Source organism: Leptosomus discolor, chromosome 14, assembly GCF_034619465.1.
Source record: "Leptosomus discolor isolate bLepDis1 chromosome 14, bLepDis1.hap2, whole genome shotgun sequence".
Lineage (NCBI taxonomy): Eukaryota > Metazoa > Chordata > Aves > Leptosomiformes > Leptosomidae > Leptosomus > Leptosomus discolor.
Window position 1 is genome coordinate 3733743 of NC_141404.1, and position 17740 is coordinate 3751482.

Here is a 17740-nt window from a genome sequence, read left to right on the forward strand (position 1 = left end):
CGGGCTCCTCCACTGTCCCTCCCCATGGACAAGGTAGGAACCTCTCTAAAATTAGGCATGGTGGAAGTGGGGGGCACATGAAATTCAGAAGATCTGTCCAAAAAAATGCTGCGATGTTTGCCCACAGTCCGGGGCTGAAGAAATGCCCCCAGTGATTCCACTCCCTCCACCCCAGCAGGGTTTGGTGGGGGTTACTGCCTTCTGCAACAGGACTTTAATCCCTCTGCTCCCGGGAAAACATAAGGGAAATCCCCAGAACAATTAAGACTGGAGCAAGCAAAAGCCTCCAACCCTTCCAAAACCCCTCTCAAACTCGTAGGTCAAAGTTTGGGTCACTTCTCACTGCAGCGATGATCTGCTCAGCCCTTCTGCAGACTTCCCCTCTTGCCCCCCCTTCTCGTATCGAGGTGCTACAGCCAACTTCAACATGCCCAATCTGACGCTGGATTCAGCATCCAGCTTTTAGCCCCATTCCCTGATTTTTCTGGGCTCCAGGCAAAGGGAGGTCAGATGCTTTTGCCCCAAGGAAGCGGGGTTAGTTACTCTTCCAACACCGCCCAGTGAAAATGGAACACCTCCGAGCAAGCACTGACAGCTCGGAGACTCCAGAAATAAATCTATTAATAACTCCTCCAAGGAGACCACCAGCAAGGAAGGCAAGATGCCCCCCCTACCTGGGCTGGCTCCACTTCTTGTGCAACTTCTTCAGGGGAAATTTCTCCGTGAGAAATAAGGGTGTAAGGTTCAGGGTCGACACCGGGTTTGCACGGCCACACCGGGTTTGCACCGGCCGTGCACGGCCACTTCGATCCAGAGCCAGTTTGGCCAAGTAGACTTGAGCAGGTCTAAATGCTGCCCCTGCACAAAACAGGACTACGGACCCATGAGAGCAGCCAGAAGCTGCCCTGCAGCCGTCACAGCTCCTCCGGGCATGGATGTTCCCAGAGGAAGGGCTGGAAAAAGTCTGCTTTGTTTGGAGGAGGGGAGGAAAAGCTTCCCAAGAGACTCTCTCATCTCTTTTGCCAGAACCTTCAAAACACACTTCCAGGCTTTGCTGAGGAAAGGCAGCTTGTAACAGAAGAAACCACCAAAGAGATCCAAGACAACAGGTCATCCCAGTGCAAATCCTGCTCTGGCTGCAGGGAATGGGCCCGGGAGATACGCCTGCATGTGCTGCGTTTGCCCATGTAACTGCCACACGAACTCCCCGGCCAGGAGCAGCTGCTGGGCTAAGAAGATGCTCAGAAAGCCTTAGGTGCACCCCAGTACCTGAGGGGAACATCTAGGGCACAGAAAGGGGGAAAGAGCTGTTGCATAGGCAAACAAGGTACAGGAGGTGGACTTTGCTGAGGTTCTGTCTGTCTACCATGGCCGTGTTTCGTCTCCCCTCGCGGACGCTAGTTAGCAACGCTATCATCTGTCTGCTGCATCCCACATCAGAGGTGGTGTTAAGCAGATGATCCTGGTAAGGCTACAGAATGGGCAGTATTTGCAAGAAGGTCCGATCTCTCGGAGCCCACTCAGCGGTGCGCATCTCTGCGTGAAGCGGGATGCCCCCACAAACACCCTGGACTGAAGCCCACCAGGGTCCCTGCTCAGGCACAGAGGAAGACAGAGTCCTGCCTCCTCCCCACTCTCCTACCTGCAACACGTAGCCCTCCCGGGCGCTCTGCTCCCGGCCCAGTGCCACTTTCAGCTGGTCCTGCAGGTGCCGGTTCTGCTCCAGGAGCTCCAGGGCCTCCTTCTGCTTCTGCTCCAGCTGGAGGGACACGAACAGAGACAGGGTCCAGGGAGTGGGCAGGGGGTCGGCCATAAGGAGCGAACGGCTCGGAGGGGACGTAGAGCAGAATGAACGGGGCTTTTGATGGCACCGCTGCTTTGCTCTGCTCTGGGATCTGGATTTCATTTTGCCAGGCAAAATCCCTCCCCCCTGAAAGAATTAAGTTACGCATTAGTTTAATTCGTAAAGCTCACTGCAGCAAAGGATGAACGGCACCAGCTCGTGCCAGGCATGACCCCAGCAAATCCCAGCCCCGTTCAGATCGGCGATACTCCTGGTTACTCCACGCCTGCACCCCTTTCATTCCTGCTAATACACCTTAATCCCAACTAACAACCACCTTTGTTATCCCAGGCGTGGACCTCTTCCAAGTGACCTGAGCCTCCTCCTTCCTTTTCCTAAAATCCTAAGATTGTTTGATGTAGGCTCCACAAAAAAGGGAACCTTTGTGGCGTGTGCTACAACTCAAGCCAGTTTATAGGTTTGTAGGCGTAACTGCAGGCACAAATCTCTACAGCGGCAGTGGCACACAAAATTACGAGCTTGAATTTAGAGTCTGGTTGACACACATCACTTGTACCCATCTCACCAGAGGCAGGCTGGCTAACAACCAAGGACAGCATAGGCTGCGTTAAATGGGAAGGGGTAATGAAACACCACCCTTGCAAGAACAGCCCTTTCTGCAGCCATGGCAACGTGAAAGCTGCCGGCAGAGCTGTACGGGAACGGACACGGATCTGTGCCCTGCCAGCTCCCCAGGGGACCCTACAGCATCCCCCCCTCGCTGCTATTACCAAGCAGGAATAAATGCAGCTTTTTTAAGCCTTGCTCAGGCTTCCGACAGTGGCCTGAAGGCCATTTCAGCAGGCAGCCTGCACCCCACGCATCCCGCTTTACCTCCTTCTCCAGCAGCGTGGTCAAGTGTTGCTTCGTCAGCCCCTCGTCCCGCTCCTCGGCGTGGGCGAGGTGCAGGGGCGCGATGGGGATCTGCTTCTCCTCCCGCAGCGGGGTGGTCTCCACCTGGTGCCAGCGTTGCTCGATCTCCACGTGGACGTTCTGCGGTTTGATGTCCGCCGGGACGGGCAGGATCCGGTCCACCTCCATCCTCAGTGCCTCTTCTGACCCTGCCCCGTCCACGGCATCTATCATCTCGAAGCGCTTGCGCCGCTCTTCCCGCCGCCGGGCCCGTTCCCGCTCCAGCTCTCCCGGGTCGGTGTCCGTGGCACCGGTGTCCCTGGGGAAGGCGGCAGAGCCGCTCTTGGAGGAGTCTGCAGCGTTTGCACGCTCCTGCGCTAGGGCTTGCTGGATGGGGCGAAATTCAGCCCAGTCAAAGGTCTTGGACCGTCCTTCTCGCCGACGCTCCCGGGCACGGCTCCGCTTCTGCTCCGGGTCCAGCTCGGCTTGCTCTGCATCCAGCTTCTCGCTCGGCTTTGGACCGGTCTCGAAGGAAGAGCTTGTTTTGCTTTTCTCTTCCGGCAGGGAGCTGCGAGGACAGAGAGAGGGTGAAGGAAAGTGTCAGCGGGTGTTTGAGACGGCCGGGCGCTCCCATGCATGCCTTGAAGAGCCAGGTGGAAAGGGGCTGCTGGAAGCCCAAGCCAATGCCACGTGGGTGCCCCCCTGCCCCTCCATCTCCCGTCGCCTCTCGGGCGCAGGAGCCACCGCTGCCCTTCCCCGGGGTCGTGCTGGTGTGCAAAGCCTTGGTGCAAGCGGCCCCGGCTGCTCCTGGGCACCCCCCGGCCCCCGGAGAGCGGCCGTTCCCGACCTCGCTCCTCCTCGGCAGCCGCCCCGGGGCCAGCGACCACGACCCAGCAGCAGCCCGCGGCCAAGGCAGCGACCCCGAACTGTCCTGCCAGGAGGGGAAGAGGCTTCAAAAGCTCCTCCGGCGCCCGCTGGCCGGCTCCATGCACACACGCTGGTCGACGCGGCCATAGTCACGTGCTTGCGGGGAGGACGCCACCAGTCCCACCAAAGTCAGTTTGGCTGCAGAGCTGCGGGGCGAAGGAGCACAGAGCAGCTCCCAGAGGTCCTGGGTAACAGGGGGAAGGTTTTCCTCATGCTTGGTGAAGTCGGGGTATGAATGAGTCGAAAACTTCTCCGTGCCACTATCTGCACTGAAGGCACAGATCTCCCCTGGGGAAACCAGCCTTGCGGGCAGCGCGGGGGCTGCACGCCGCATGTGTGCAGTTGTCGGTGCAGCAAGGAGAGCAAGAGTTATTCAACACACTGCAGAAGTCACTGAAAATGCCGATTTCTCAAGCAAGGAATGATTTTTTTAGTGCTGAGTTAGAGGGTTGAGAGGGGAGACATACTCGTCAAGCAGGGAAAGAGAACAGGGGAAGAAGGCAATACCGTTTCCAACCTACGGATAATCCATAATGCAGTATTAGCTTATTAATAAATGTAGACATGCCAGCCTTGTAACATGCAGATCAAAATTAAAAAAGAAAACAGCAATATGCTAAGTTTGCAGAGGAAGCCCATCCCGAGGGAGCGGCAGGCATTTGCTGAACCCTCTTTGCTATCAGAAGCCGCCGAGATGCCTCCCGAGGCACAGCCCTGCTGCTCAGGCTGACTCCTGGCTCTCCCTGCTTCCAGTACAACCACAGCATCCCCCCGGGCTGCAGCCTCCAGCGCAGCCTTGACAAGCTTCTTAGAAGGGAGCCGTGGGAAGAGCTGGAAAGCAGCTCCCCGGGCCCTTCGCTGCAGGCAAATCACCGCTAACGGGGCTCTGACCCACGGGACCGCGTGCACCGAGACTGCGGTGACCGGGAGGGAGCAGCAGCAGCACGGCTTCTCCTCCTGCCTTGGTAACACACCCCAGCTCCCGCAGCCAACAACCTCATGTATGTGCATACGCCCAAAACAAAGAATGGAGCAGAAGAGATGACTCTGCATGGGTCCAGGGCTAGTATCTTCCGATGCACTTTCATCCAGGATCAAACCACAGGCTCAGTAGAGCTGCGTTTCAAGAAACTCTGGCAGCTACAGACTAAAAGCAGCTCAGAGATAATTCCTTCGTCAGCTCTGTCACTTGCAGCTAATAAAATAAATCCAAAAGGCACCAGGAGGAAACCTCCTCGCTCCTCGACCATTAGAAGATATTGCATGACTCCAAAGCCAGGCACTCAATCTGGAGCCAGTTAGTGATTACAGCTGTATTTTCAATAACTAAAGCGGGGATGAGATGGAGTCTTAAAATGGAGAGGAGCACTAGGAAAAAAGGGGGTCCTGAGGCCCCTCGGACGTGTCGAGAGACAGCAGTTATGCTGCTCTAAATACCACATGGAAGAATCTCAACATTTCTAGAGGTGACATGCTCATTTCTCCTTTGCTGCTTTCCAAAGGGCACGGGATGTGTGTCAGGGAGCAGAGGGACGGCCGCTGGGAACTGAGTTAAGAGACTCAAGAAGACTGACCCAAAGTTTCTCATTTCATCTCCCACAAGCGCCCCACGGCTATTAATTCTGCTCAAGCATTTCACGTCTCCTCCATCCTAGACAAATTAATCCACATCACGTGGGGGCGGGGGGTGTCTTTGCCTCAAAATGGTATTTATAGGTCAAAACAAAAAGTGTGGGTTTTTTTTTTTAATAGGGGTGGCTGGGAGAGCGGTGCAAGCGGCGAGCCGAGCACACTGCGGCAGCGTGCAAGAAGCACAGGAAAGCTGCAGGGAACTGGGGGAGCGCTGGGGAGCTCAAGCTCACCGGGGCTATGAACTGAACAAGGACCCAGAGCTGAAGCGGCCACCTTCTTTCTTGTGGGTGTTTTGTATCTGCATAGTCATCGTTAGCAGAGCGTAATTAGTGTCTCTGCAGACTGCAGGGCACTGCTGAGGGCAGGGAGCAGCGCAGCACCTGCCCCCCTCCCGAGGTGCTGACACATGCAGCAATATAAACAGTAATTAGGACTTGAGTAACCGAGAAAACGTGTGTTTGGCTCGGTGGAGGCATGGCAGCGGGTTAACGAGACGCGGCAGAGGGCTGCAGGAGCGCGCCGAGCCCAACCGGCCCCGGGGGACGGGGTGAACACCGCCGCCCTCCCGGCACAGCCGAACACCCCGACCAACGTCCCTCTCGCGCCCCAGGTGCGCTGCGCAGACCTTTGCCACCCCTCCGTCGGGAGCCTTTGGCAGTCCGTCCTTCGGCTCTCCGGCAGCCCCGTCCACAAGCCGCTCCCCGGGTGTGGATGTTAACGACGTGCCCAAAGCCGGGCGGGATGGGCTGGGATACCCCGCGCCGCGGCCAAGGGCTTGCAAGCGGGCACCGGTGAACACAGCCCTGCCGCATGCACGGCGCAGCCCTTCAGCTCACAGCAACGACCTCTCAGCAACGTGACTAACCCACGCCAGGCTCTACCCCACCCGAAACCAGCTCAGTGGCCAACGACAGAAGGGCGCCTGTCATTCCCTTTTCCCCAGCTCAGGACCGAGATTCACAGCCTAGTTATGCAGCGTAACAAGTTACTGCCCGACTGGTACCTGCGCTTGGACCCTCTCACGAGGGTAAGCCAAGTCAAACCACTTCATGTGGGCTTGGAGCAGATGCAAAGGCAGCGAAACACAGGACTGCTGTGCTGCAGTAACCTGTTAGGCTATAAATATATCTGGCTCTTTAAAGGCAGAGAGGTCCCCTCAAATTTCCTTGGTCTTCATCTTCACATCTAGTCACATCGGAAGATACCAGTGTGGGGAAATCAAGTGTCAAGACCAGGTTGCTTCTTCCCTTCTCTCTGGCTTTTGTTTAAAGAAAAAAGGAGGGGGGAAAAAAAAAAAAAAAAGAAAAGAAAAGAAAAGAAAGAAAAATAAATGGAAACTGCAGGCCTTCCCATCCGAGGTGCAGAAAAGGAGGAGCATGCAGTGAATCACGAGATATACAAACCACAAAACGTTAATACAGGAGAGAACACAGTTTTCCAACCTGGGCTTCAGCACGGATAGTTTCAAAGAGAAGTTTTTCCTGGGATTGCATGGAAATCAAACATACACAGGAGTGAGGAGAGAGGCGGCTCCCCCGGGACCCCCGCGAGATCCACCAGAGCTCGGGCAGGGCTGGGAAATGGTGGCCAAGTGCCAAGCGGGACGGGGAACGAGAGGCTGGAGCATCTCCAGGTCAACAGCACTGGGTGAGAAGAGCCATTCCATCCATGTGGGGACAAACCTGGCGAAAACCTGCTCGCTGCAGCTACGTTAAGGACAGGAGATGGAGTTAATGGTGCGACCGTGTCCACGAAGCCTGTAAGAGGTGGCCAGTACAAGTGTGGCTGGCGCGGTTAGCTGTGAGGAGGTCAAACACCCTTTACCCGCAGCCGTAAGCGCTCACAGAAGGTACTCTGTGAAGCGGAGGGGTCCCTTCCTCTGGCACTGACGGCAGGAGGAGAGGCGAGCATTACTAACGGTTAAGGGGAATGAGCTGCAGCAGCTATCTGGAAGATCAAAAAAGGAAGGAAGATGATTTGCTGGCTGGAGTTTAATATATATCAGAGCCAAACAGCTTCTAAATTGAACCCTGGGCTCGTGCTGCCGTGACCCGTGGAGGGGATGGGCAGCTCGTGCTGAACAGTAGCCAGAGGAAAGGGGGAACCCAGCACAACTGAATCCAAGTGGTTTCACAATACCTGGTGGGAATCCAGAGGAGCCTTGATATAGGAACAGTATTTCATATTCCTATGCACAAATTAAAGCCACATTTTCAACCCTCTTTGAAATCTGCACGCGTAAGAGTAACTCAGTATATCAGCATCCCCACAAAGCATAACCAAACTAAGCCCAGAGAGAGGGATGCAAGAAAGAGCCGCAGCTTCCAGGAACGGACAGGCTCGGAAAGATGAAAGAAAGGGGATAAGGGAAGAGTTACTCCTGCACAACAAACCGGACAACTACAGGGGCTGCTAAACTCCCCCCTTTACCTTGTTACATCGGGAGCCGTGGTGGGGCGAACGTGCTTCATGATGGTCTGGATCCAGTTGCGGCGAATGCCCGACGTCATGGCAGAGAGGGTGAACTCCCCTTCCTTCGTCTAGGGAGAGAGGAGGACGAGCTCAGAGCAGCTGATTGCACCCACCAGCACCTTCCCACCCCTCCCACCATCACCCCGCACCCGGCCCTGAGCACCCAGCGCTGGGGCACTGCTCGCCAGCCACGCGGAGGTCGCACCCAACCCCCTCCATTCCCCATCACGCTCACGATGGGAATTAGCATTTCTCAGCAATCAGGCTAGTTTTGCTGTAGCTGAGACCCTAAGGCTGAGACAAAACCTTCCCCTTTCCCCTCCATTTTTTTGTGAACCAAAAAACTGGCTCTCAAACCCAAGGCCAGAGCTCTCTGGAGCACCGTGAGGGATGCCGGGTGCCTGCGGAGATGTTTTCCTTGCCACGGACGAGCATCCCCAAGCAGCGGCACAGCACGAGCAGCCCCATTGGCGGTCCTGCAGCCAGACTCTTCCTCCTCCCCACATTTTCCTTACGTGGATCTGGAAGCCGTAGTTTCGCTGAACCGGGTACTCAGTAACATCGTAGCACGTGGATAAATCGATTTCTCCATCCAGGTCAGCTGCCTGGAGAGGGAAGAGGTACAACAAGCTGTCATGCTTTGCAATCCCAAAGCACGGTGGGCTGGCAGGGAGGCATGGCAGGCCCTCGAGAAGCACAAAGCCCTGAAGAGTGATGCTCCAGGACCTCAGCATCGGGGAAGACAACCTGCCCGGGGTCAGTTTGGGAGCGCCGGGGGCTTCCCTGGGTGCAGAGCGACGGGTTGAACGCCGATGGGGAAGACACTTACCTCCTCCGCCACTGAATCCCGGTAGTATCTCAGGCTCTGGTCGGTCAGCACAAACCAGTGCTTCTTCCACTAGGAAACAATCAAGACGGGGCAGTTACAACCCTGCTCCTGCCCCCCTGGGCAGCTCGTCACAGGTCGGCCGGCAGAGACGCCCCGCAGGGAGGCAGCTCACAGCCTCTCCCCTCCCAGCTCCGCACCTGGCTACACCAAGGGAAAGGGGAGACCCAAACAGGCAGCAACGTAAGGGACACCACAGTGGTTTGCACCGCCAGGACCCCCCGACTTCCCCAGTGCTGCTGCACTGGCGGATCGCTGGATCCTCAGCGGCACCAAACCTGCGTGAGATGGTGAAACACTGCGAGAGCCGTGGGGGCAGTCAGAGCCTTCCCATTAGCTCCGCTGGCAAGATGATGCTTTTAGTGGCTGTACTTAAAGCCTTGGAGGGACCATTTAAAAAAAAAAAAAAGTAGTAAAACATTCATGTTTTATCTGCAGTACCTACAAATTGAGCTGGAGCCTATTCCCACCCCTTGCTCTATACAAATACGCCTTCTGCACGCTCCCAGTGAGGCACGGGCTTACCCAAGGCAGTTTTCAGTTAACAAAGCACTCGTTCCAGCAGCTGAAACCCCTCCAGCTGCCTACAGACATGCCCCTGGCCCCAGGGCCCAGCGCACCAGTGGGTACCCGCAGCAGAGCGCGGGCCATGGCGCTCACAGCCGTGGGCAAGTCACCCTCATTTTCCCTCAGGAGGGAAGGAAAGCCAGGGAAGGGGCAGTCTGCAAACAGCCAGGGCATCCACGCTGCCCCGGCATCAGTGCCAGTTTCTAAGGCTCCAGTAGAACAGCACATCCCACATCTCTAGGAAGGGACAGGAGGAAAGCGGCAGTGGCTGCTTCCCTCAGTGCCAACTCAGAGGCATGCACTTATTTCTCGGTCTTGCCATTTTCCCGGCACTCAGGAGACTTTATCTGAGCCTCATGACTGACGCCAAAGAGGTTGCTGGGTCGCAAGGGAGATGAGACTAATAAGAGAATGGGAACACAAAACCAGTGCTGCTACCCAAGCTGCCCCACCTCCCTAGAAACCCACGACATGATATCCAGCTGTGGGGCTTTGAAACGTCCCCAGGCCACAGCCCCAGCTATTCCTGCTCCAAGACAAACACCATTTGCACAGGCCTTGCACACAATCACTGCTGCCTGGCTCCAGAGTTGTACAAATACCCCGTTGCTGCTCTGCCCAAGCACCTACCCTTGGTTTCTCCCGTCTGGAGCGCGGCCCAGTACGGATCTGCCCTGCAAGGACACGGGGGGCTTCATCAGCGCCGAGAGCAGCCCCATGTGCAGCCTGCCAGAAACCCGGACCGACCACAGCACCGAAGACCAACACGAAGGGCAGAGCTTCCCCTGGACTCACCTGCCCGTCCTCGTACTGCTTTGTCAACCAGCCCTTTTTGAAATTCAGCAGGTCGGGCTGCAAGAAAGGAGGTAGGAGATCAGAGGGGAGAAGCGTCTGCACGCAGAAGGCAACATCAGTGGCTTGATAAAACACAAAGCAGCAATAAAAGAGACCAGCAACAGTTAAATTCATAGAATCATAGAATAGTTTGGGTTGGAAGCGACCTTTGAAGGTCCTCTAGTCCAAACTGGATCATTATACTGCACGGTGGCTAAATGTTTGCTCCCAGGAGGAACAGAGACCTGCTGTATGGTTTATTCAGGCTGTCCCCTTCCTAGCACTTCTCCTGCAACTTCCTACCGCTACACCATCATAACAGAGAGAGGAGAAGCAAGGAATTAGCAAGACCACAGGCAGTTTTGTCCCTCTATTACATATCCCGAAGGACAAACTATGTGCTATTGATGCAAGGCTGCAGGGTTCAAAACAAGGCTGAGTTCCCAAGGCTGGGAATACAGGGAATCCCAGCACTGCACCACCCGAACGACACCTGCTCGTTCCTCCAAAGTGGGTGCATCGGGATGCTGAAGCTCTGAGAAAAGCAACCAAGACAGCGTGGGATAATTCCTGCCAGCCCCTCCTCCCAGCCCTGCCCGCGCGCGGGGAAGGATGTGGTGGAAATGCTTTCGCTCCCTCGAGGCTGAGCTCCTCCAGCTGCTCCATGTGCTGCAGAGCGGAGGAGGAAAGGACAGCCGTGTGTGAAACGCAGCTGTAGGGTCTGAAACAGGCTACAGCAAGGGGAGCAACGGAAAACTGGGGTCTGGAAGCCCTCTTCCATCAAACCCATGCACATTCTACATTCGGGTGCTCCCATGGTGGCAGGAACCCAGCCCCCGCTCCAGAAAAACACAGGGGAAAGTAAATGCTACCTTGCCCTTCCCGAATCCCTAGAGGATTGGAAGAAGGAGCGGGCAGACACCGGCCTGCACAGCCCTGGCTGTGAGGTGGCTGCAGGCAATAAACCCGCTGAGCCTCAGCAGGACCTGCTGACGAGGCAGCGATAAGCCACAGACCAACGATAAAGAAAATCACATTTGCAATTTCCATCTCTGAAGCAGGCTATGAGAGCTGGGCAGCCTCATCTCAGCCCTAACGTACCCTCAGAGAGCGATAGCACCCCTGCCTGCTTCTCCTCTGCTGAAGTGCAGGTGGGATCGTGCTTCCAGGATCGGGGTCCTGTTTAAGCTCCTTCTTGTACAACAGGAGAGCATCGAGCAAAGGATCTACATTTTGGATCAAAAAAAACCAGCTCCCAACCACGCACTTTGCAGAGAAGGAAAACAGAAGGACCGAGAGGGTCACAGTTGCTCACGGGCTTGTTATTTATCAGCTGTGAAGGAGCAGAGGGCAAGAATCTTGCGCAAAAGCAGGTAAATCCCTCCTTAGCAGCATTCATACTACTTTACTACCCTCTTCAGCTTCCTTAAAATTTAAGCAAAGGTGTAGAAGCAGCCAGATGCTGATAAACAGTATATGCCACGACCGGGCTGCAGCGAGACACTACAGAAGCACCCGAAGCAGGAAGGTTTCTCCTGCGGGTCCCGCTCCTCCACAGAAACCCCCTTTGCTCTCCTCTTGAGTGCTCGGGCAGGCAGGAGAGTGCAGGCTTTGCCTGAAGCTGCAAAGCTGCTGAAGCATGAAAAGTTTGGGTCCAGCTGCCGCTGAAGGGTGTAGACATTAGAAACCAAAACCAGCCGAAGCACTTGATGGAAGGAGATACCCACGCAGCGCAAGCCACAGCTCTGCTGTAACCCACTGAGCCTAACAAGGGATGAACTCTCCCTCGGCTTTTTCCTGACGGATACCTGATCTGATCTGACACAGTGAACTCGACAGGCAGGGGAGAGTCTCGCAATCATGGCTGCAAGCCAGCAGGCGTGCAGGTTTGTCTTACGTTGCTGCTTTTATAGCAGGAGTGGCACAATAAAGGCGTACTTAATACGAGAAGGTTTTCTTCCCACTGACTGCATGATCTTCTTGCTTGCACGAACTGATGTGCCATTGCCATTCTTGCACCTTTTTATTACCACCAAGAATTTAAAAATCACTCTCGTGGCTGTACAAGTCCACATGAAAAGCTACTACACAAACGCCAAGCTACTACATTTTTCCGAGAAGTCCTTCAACAGAAGCTGTCCATCCACAAAAAATGCAGCTCATATTTACAATGACTGTGTAATCTTTCTGAGAGATTAGCAAGTGTATTTATTTTGCTCCTACAGAAGGCTGGTGAGTGAGAGGAGAGCACTTTGTGTTTGTTCTGTACTGTTTGCCTCCAGGTCTGGTAAGCATTTGAAATACGCAAAGGCAGGAAAGCTCAGGAGGGCAGGTTCAGCCCTTCCTCACAGCCTTCGTCCCACTCACACCCACTTCCCACTGCATAAACATCAAGGAAGCGGCATTAGAAAACCAGGCCTTGTGTTGGTTCTCTTTCACACACCACGTGTGAAGCGTGAAGCCACATCACTGAAACCTGTTCCAAACTCGAGCATATCCTATGTCCTACGTGCTGGCTACGGGGAAAGCAGCAGCCAGTCCAGTTTCCACTGGACCTGCCTGGGAAAAGCCTCTCACGTCCTCCCCCAAGGCAGAGGACACGGCCCCGGTGGCTCACCGTCATAGAGGACTCGGTGGACCTTCTGTCCAGGGACTTTGCCCGGCGATGCGGGGACAGAGGAGACGCAGACACATCCAGGATGGAGCCCACCGCTGCACCTTCGCAAGCGAAGTCCTGTGTAAACAGCATTAGCCCAGATCAGCGCAGGAACTAGGACGGTGAGTCCCACTCTCCTGGCTCACGGCATAAAAATCCGCGTATTTAAGGGGCAGCTCAGGCTCAGGACAAGTGTCATTTAATTGGCAACACATTTTTTTTTGTCCTCTCAGGCATTAACTTGTTCCAAATACATCTAACTGTATCTGGGACTCTCAAGACTGCCTGTTTCTTTTGTTACTTCACCCCGTCCTGATGTATCCCGCCACACCAGAAGTTTCCTTCTTTCTATTTGGGAGCAAGGAGAAAAGACAGCCTCATTTTCTGCTCTGATCTGCAGCTGGGCCAAGGGAGCAGAGCAGCGAGCAGCAAACCTGCACAGACCGAGCACACCCAGCGGTTTGGCTCCTGCACGAGCCTGCCTGCGACTCCAGATCCCCTGCTCCACCCAGGGACAAACCCTAGAGCTAAACTCAAGAGCTAAACCCTCTGTCCTGGGCTGGCAGATCCCAGGTGCCATCCTCCAAACCCCACCAGGAGACCTCGGCCGAGCAGCTTACCCTTTTCCGCGGGAAAACCCTCTTCTCACTCCTGCCCTGCCGCGTCTCACTGGAAAGGGCAGCACCGGCCGACACATTCGTTTCCATGTGCTCCGCGTTCTCAATATCTAATGCCTCAAATTTTTCAATTACCTGGGATCGCCTGGAAAACAGAGAGAAAGGGGAAACCAGAGCCGGTTTAAACACAAGTACAGCAACGGCGCTGAGCTGTACAAGCCCACAAATTTAAGGTTGCGGAATTGCTCGACCCCAGTGTTCATGCACACCTGGCTTTTGGTCCCTGCTTCTCTGCAAGCTCTAGCGTGCACAAATCCAGGGCAAAACGCCCCGATCTGACATGCACCATTTTACCCGTGGCCAAAGTGGGGGAAAAAACCTCACGCTACTCAGCTCCACGTATAGTACCTTCTTAAATATCTAGAAATACCTTTGCAAAATCAGCAGTAACTTTTTACTTGTACATTTTGCAGCCCTTTGACAAGCAGGGATTATTGAGCAGCTTTGGTTTACGCTTTGCCTTTACTCTCTAGCACTGCAGCTATCAACGGCCCCCCAGGCCACAGAGCAGAGACGTATCAGACCAAGCTGGGGGGCAGAAATAACAGGTGGCTGCGGGTCACCCTGTGTGTTCACTGCAACAGACACCCTGTAAAAACTCAGCCCCACATGGGTTACGTCTGCAGGACTGCACTGAGTGAGGAGTGTCTGTAGGTGCCTCCAGGCAACGGGTCTGGCTCGCGGGGTGCGCGAGCTGAAGAGGCATGAGGAGCCGAGGAGCACCCTGTGCAGGCACAGCAGGGCATCCCCTGCATCCCTGGGGCTCTACCCTCCTCTCAAACTGCTCCACAAATCCGGTATGGACAGCAGGGAGCACAACTTGGGCTCTCAGACAGCGCCTCGGTGGGCCACCACACCGTGGCACACATGTCTCTGAGGACGGAGGAGAACTACGAAGAAATGTGGACGGAGCAGGAGCCAACCCCAGACCAACCCCAAATGGGATGCTCCTAAGAATGAGCAAACAACAGGCCTTTGCAGGTGGAATCAAAAGTGTCACTTCAGCATGAAAAGCTGCTCGCTGACCCACAGGAGAGGGAATACTGGAATTTTCAAAGGACCTCCTGGTGTCTAAGTTTGCATGCCCAGGGGTTTGGGCAAGTATCAGCCTCAGGTCTTTATTCACAGCTCGGGAACGTGAAGCAATAACCCACCACCAACACACATGCCAGCTGAGCTCCAAGCTGTGAGGTTTAAAGCTCAGTTTCGAACCTCCCCAGAAAGCTCAATCCAGGTGGGTTCTTGACACAAAATTTGGACCCACGTATCCTGCATCTAAACCCGGGGCTGTTTGCTCTGTGTGAACCTCTAATGTGCATGAAAAATCACAATCAGCAACCAGGTAAGGGGAAACAGGTTAGCCAAAAACCCATTTTTAACACTTCCCACAAAAAGGAACAGCAGGTTAAGAACTCAAAAAACATGAGAAATTCAGTTTTCAACCAACATTTGCACCGAATTCCATAAATGAGATGAACAGTCCGAGCACATCCCATCCCCCAGCGGGCTGGGGGCCCCCCACTGCTGCTCAGAGCCAGGCGGCCAGGACTGGGTGCTGAAGCCCGCAACCAAAGAGGAAGGGACAAAACCAGTGAGGAAGACCTTGCTTTGTAAATCCATCCGTCTCTGATATTTTTACAGGACATCTGTTCGGCCCCTGCTGCCTCCCAGTTTGCAGACTGGGAGGGGGCAGATCCCGGGCCCGTGCAGAGCTCCCAGTCCCCCTGGGATGTTCTGCTCACGAGATGTCCGTTCACATAAGCCAGCCTGCAGAGCGTAAATCCACGTCCCCAGTTCACCAACAGACGGGGAACTGCTGTTTTGGAGTCACCATTTTTTAACCCTTTTCACACTGGCCCAGCCTTCTCTGAGTCTCAGTTTAGGAGGGAGGAAGAGGCCCATGAATTAACATTGTCTGTGCCCTATTAGGTGAAGGCCTGAAGAAAAACAAATCAGGAGAAAAAAAAAAAAACAAAAACCAAACAACCCAACCGAAAACCATAAAACAAAATCAAAAGCAGGTTGATTTCTCATGAAAGGGGCTGCACCACCAGGTTGTTCTACGGCTTGAGATTGAGATGAGATGGTAGCGAAGCAGGCGAAGTAAAGGCGGACACGTCACACAGCAACACAGCAGGAGAAGGTGGAGAGCAACAAGACCTGGAAGAAAACAAGGCTGGAAAATGAATGAACAGAAGAGGAAATTATATATCTGCATCTACATACAAAACAAAATCAAAATCATTCCAGTAATTCGTCATTGAAAAAGGGAGAAGAAAAATAAATCACTGCAACCAAATCACAGCCCCAAGGGTTAATATCATCCGGATTACAGGAAAGAATTGGGTTTTTTTTCCCATTAGCTCAACATTTCAGAGAGGTTACCCTGGGGGAATGGGGAGGGAATGGCCTCTCCTCCCCAGCGTGCTGAGGAGAGCGCTGCTCCCTCTGAACAGCAGCTCCGTGTTGACAAAACAAGGCTGCGGACAGGTACGAAGAAGCGTTTTTAAAAGCTGCGGTGCCATTTAGTGCTTTCTCAACTACAAAGCTCATCCCAAGGAGTTCCTCGGCCATGCAGGCTGTTAATCTTTTCCAGGCCACTAAACCTGAGCTGCAGATCTCGGCTGTTAGGTGGAGGGGTGTGTGCAGTGGAAAGAAAAGCTATAAAAACCAGCACGAGCTATCACTAAAGTGATTTTCTTTGATTGGAAGAAAGGCCTTGTTTTTATTGGATTCATTCATTATTTAGCAGCAAGAAAGACAGTGAGTGTCAAGAAAAGGAAGAGGAATTTCCCCAAAAGGTCCACAAAAATGAAGAGGATAGTTTTACATGAAAAAAACCCCTATACTTGGGAAAGCAGGCGCTCCTCTCTACGGGTAGAAGCAGCATTCAGCGAAGAGCCTTACATCTCAAGAAGCTCCAGAGAAGGAATTTGAGAAAGAAAAGTCTTTTAAGCGATTTCAGGCAGCTCTGCTATTTATCGAGGCTAGAAATACGCCTCAGCCCCCTGACCAGGCTCCTACAGCAGATCTGGCAGGCGCTACAGAGGACTCTCGCCAGTGTGAGCAGAACGTGGGGTCAATCGGGACAGGCACCGTTTTAAAGGCTGCATCCCTGGAAGCGTGCAAAAAAAGCCAAGTTTGCCCACCAGAAATCCCAATGCTTCCCAGGGAGCTGCAAGAGGCAGGTGGGCCTGAAGCCACACACCCAGAGGAAGAGGCTCCGGGTCTCTGCACCCCAAGGACTCCCCATCTGATGGCGGTCTCATTCCCAAAGCCGCTGGCACCCTCCCGAGATGTGCCAGGATTTATCCGTGCAGCTGCAGCGCCCTGCTGGGACACAGGCACCCATGTCCGAGGACGTCCTTGCAGCCCCCTTCAGCTGTGATTTTGTGCGCAAAACAGGCTTCGAGATTCATCCATGGGGTTTCCAAAGAGCTGCCCTTGCTCTTTTTCCCTAGGGATGGGTCTGAGATGGGAGACCGGAGGCACAGCTCGACCGCTCTGGACACAGAGTCTCTCCCCCGCCCTGGCTGGGCATCCCTGCACGGTGCTGGCAGCCCCGTCCTGCTGCGTGCCAGCAGAGGGAACTCGCACTCTGCCGCTCCGCCAAAATCATAGAGATTATCTCCTCTTTTCTGGTTCACGTTTCCGAGCGGCTGCGAGCTCAGACGTCTGCACGGGGCGTGGAGTCAGCATCAGGTATAAATGGTCAACGTGGAAAATTTCCAGCACGGTCCCAGAGTTAAGTCACGTAATAACGTATAAGGAAAGAGGACAAGGAGCCTTAAAAATCTGGAGCTAAGCCTAAAGGTGTGTCACTCAGGACGCAGCACTGGATACCTCACATAATTCTTTTCCATCCATAGCTCTGACACTCACACTGATTTACAGTGGGTAAACACAAAAATAAACGGGAGGAAGAGCCCAAAATACCAATAGAATCAGAGCAAGATTGTTCGGCTGCACTGAGAGATGAATGGCAGATCTGAACGACGCCCGGCTGGCACCTATGGGGTTGGCATGGGGGCAAGCGATTTCAGGCAAGCGATCCCAGATGTGTTAGTGGGTTACTGAGATGGATTATTAGAAACGGTGTTAAACCAGGGGGGGAAAAAACCGGACCTCACAGAATGGAAGTGAGTTATTGTATTTGCTCAAGCTCAAACTGAGCTTGGAGGAGAAAAATGAGAGGGATATGTGGACTAAGTAAACTCAAATTTAAAAAGCAGCCAAGCCAAGCTGAGCAGGGTGCTGGTGAATGTTAATTCTCTGGTGTGATGCTGGACTGCCTCTCTGTGCCCTGCAGAGTCCACCTGAGCTCGGGGACATGGCCTCTCCACCCATGCCACCGGCGTGGGCCAATTCGCAGGTTACCAGAGGAGAAAGCACAC

At 54.2% G+C, this 17740-nt stretch overlaps 1 protein-coding gene across 5 annotated transcripts in view; it reads right to left on the reverse strand.

Annotated features, from left to right (window-relative positions):
* MPRIP (myosin phosphatase Rho interacting protein) overlaps nt 1-17740 on the reverse strand; it is an 80980-nt gene that overhangs the window by 16297 nt on the left and 46943 nt on the right. For 3 of the 5 annotated variants that reach the window (XM_086473287.1, XM_086473291.1, XM_086473289.1), the window contains exons 8-15: nt 13290-13431; nt 12631-12747; nt 9975-10031; nt 8556-8624; nt 8242-8331; nt 7685-7794; nt 2678-3263; nt 1643-1759 (exon numbers count right to left, since the gene is read on the reverse strand). In XM_086473287.1, coding sequence (XP_086329413.1) covers nt 1643-1759; nt 2678-3263; nt 7685-7794; nt 8242-8331; nt 8556-8624; nt 9975-10031; nt 12631-12747; nt 13290-13431 — 1288 coding nt within the window. Of the gene's footprint in view, nt 1-1642; nt 1760-2677; nt 3264-6657; nt 6736-7684; nt 7795-8241; nt 8332-8555; nt 8625-9974; nt 10032-12630; nt 12748-13289; nt 13432-17740 lie in introns of those variants that run through there. The other 2 variants (XM_086473288.1, XM_086473290.1) reach the window with 2 other exon arrangements.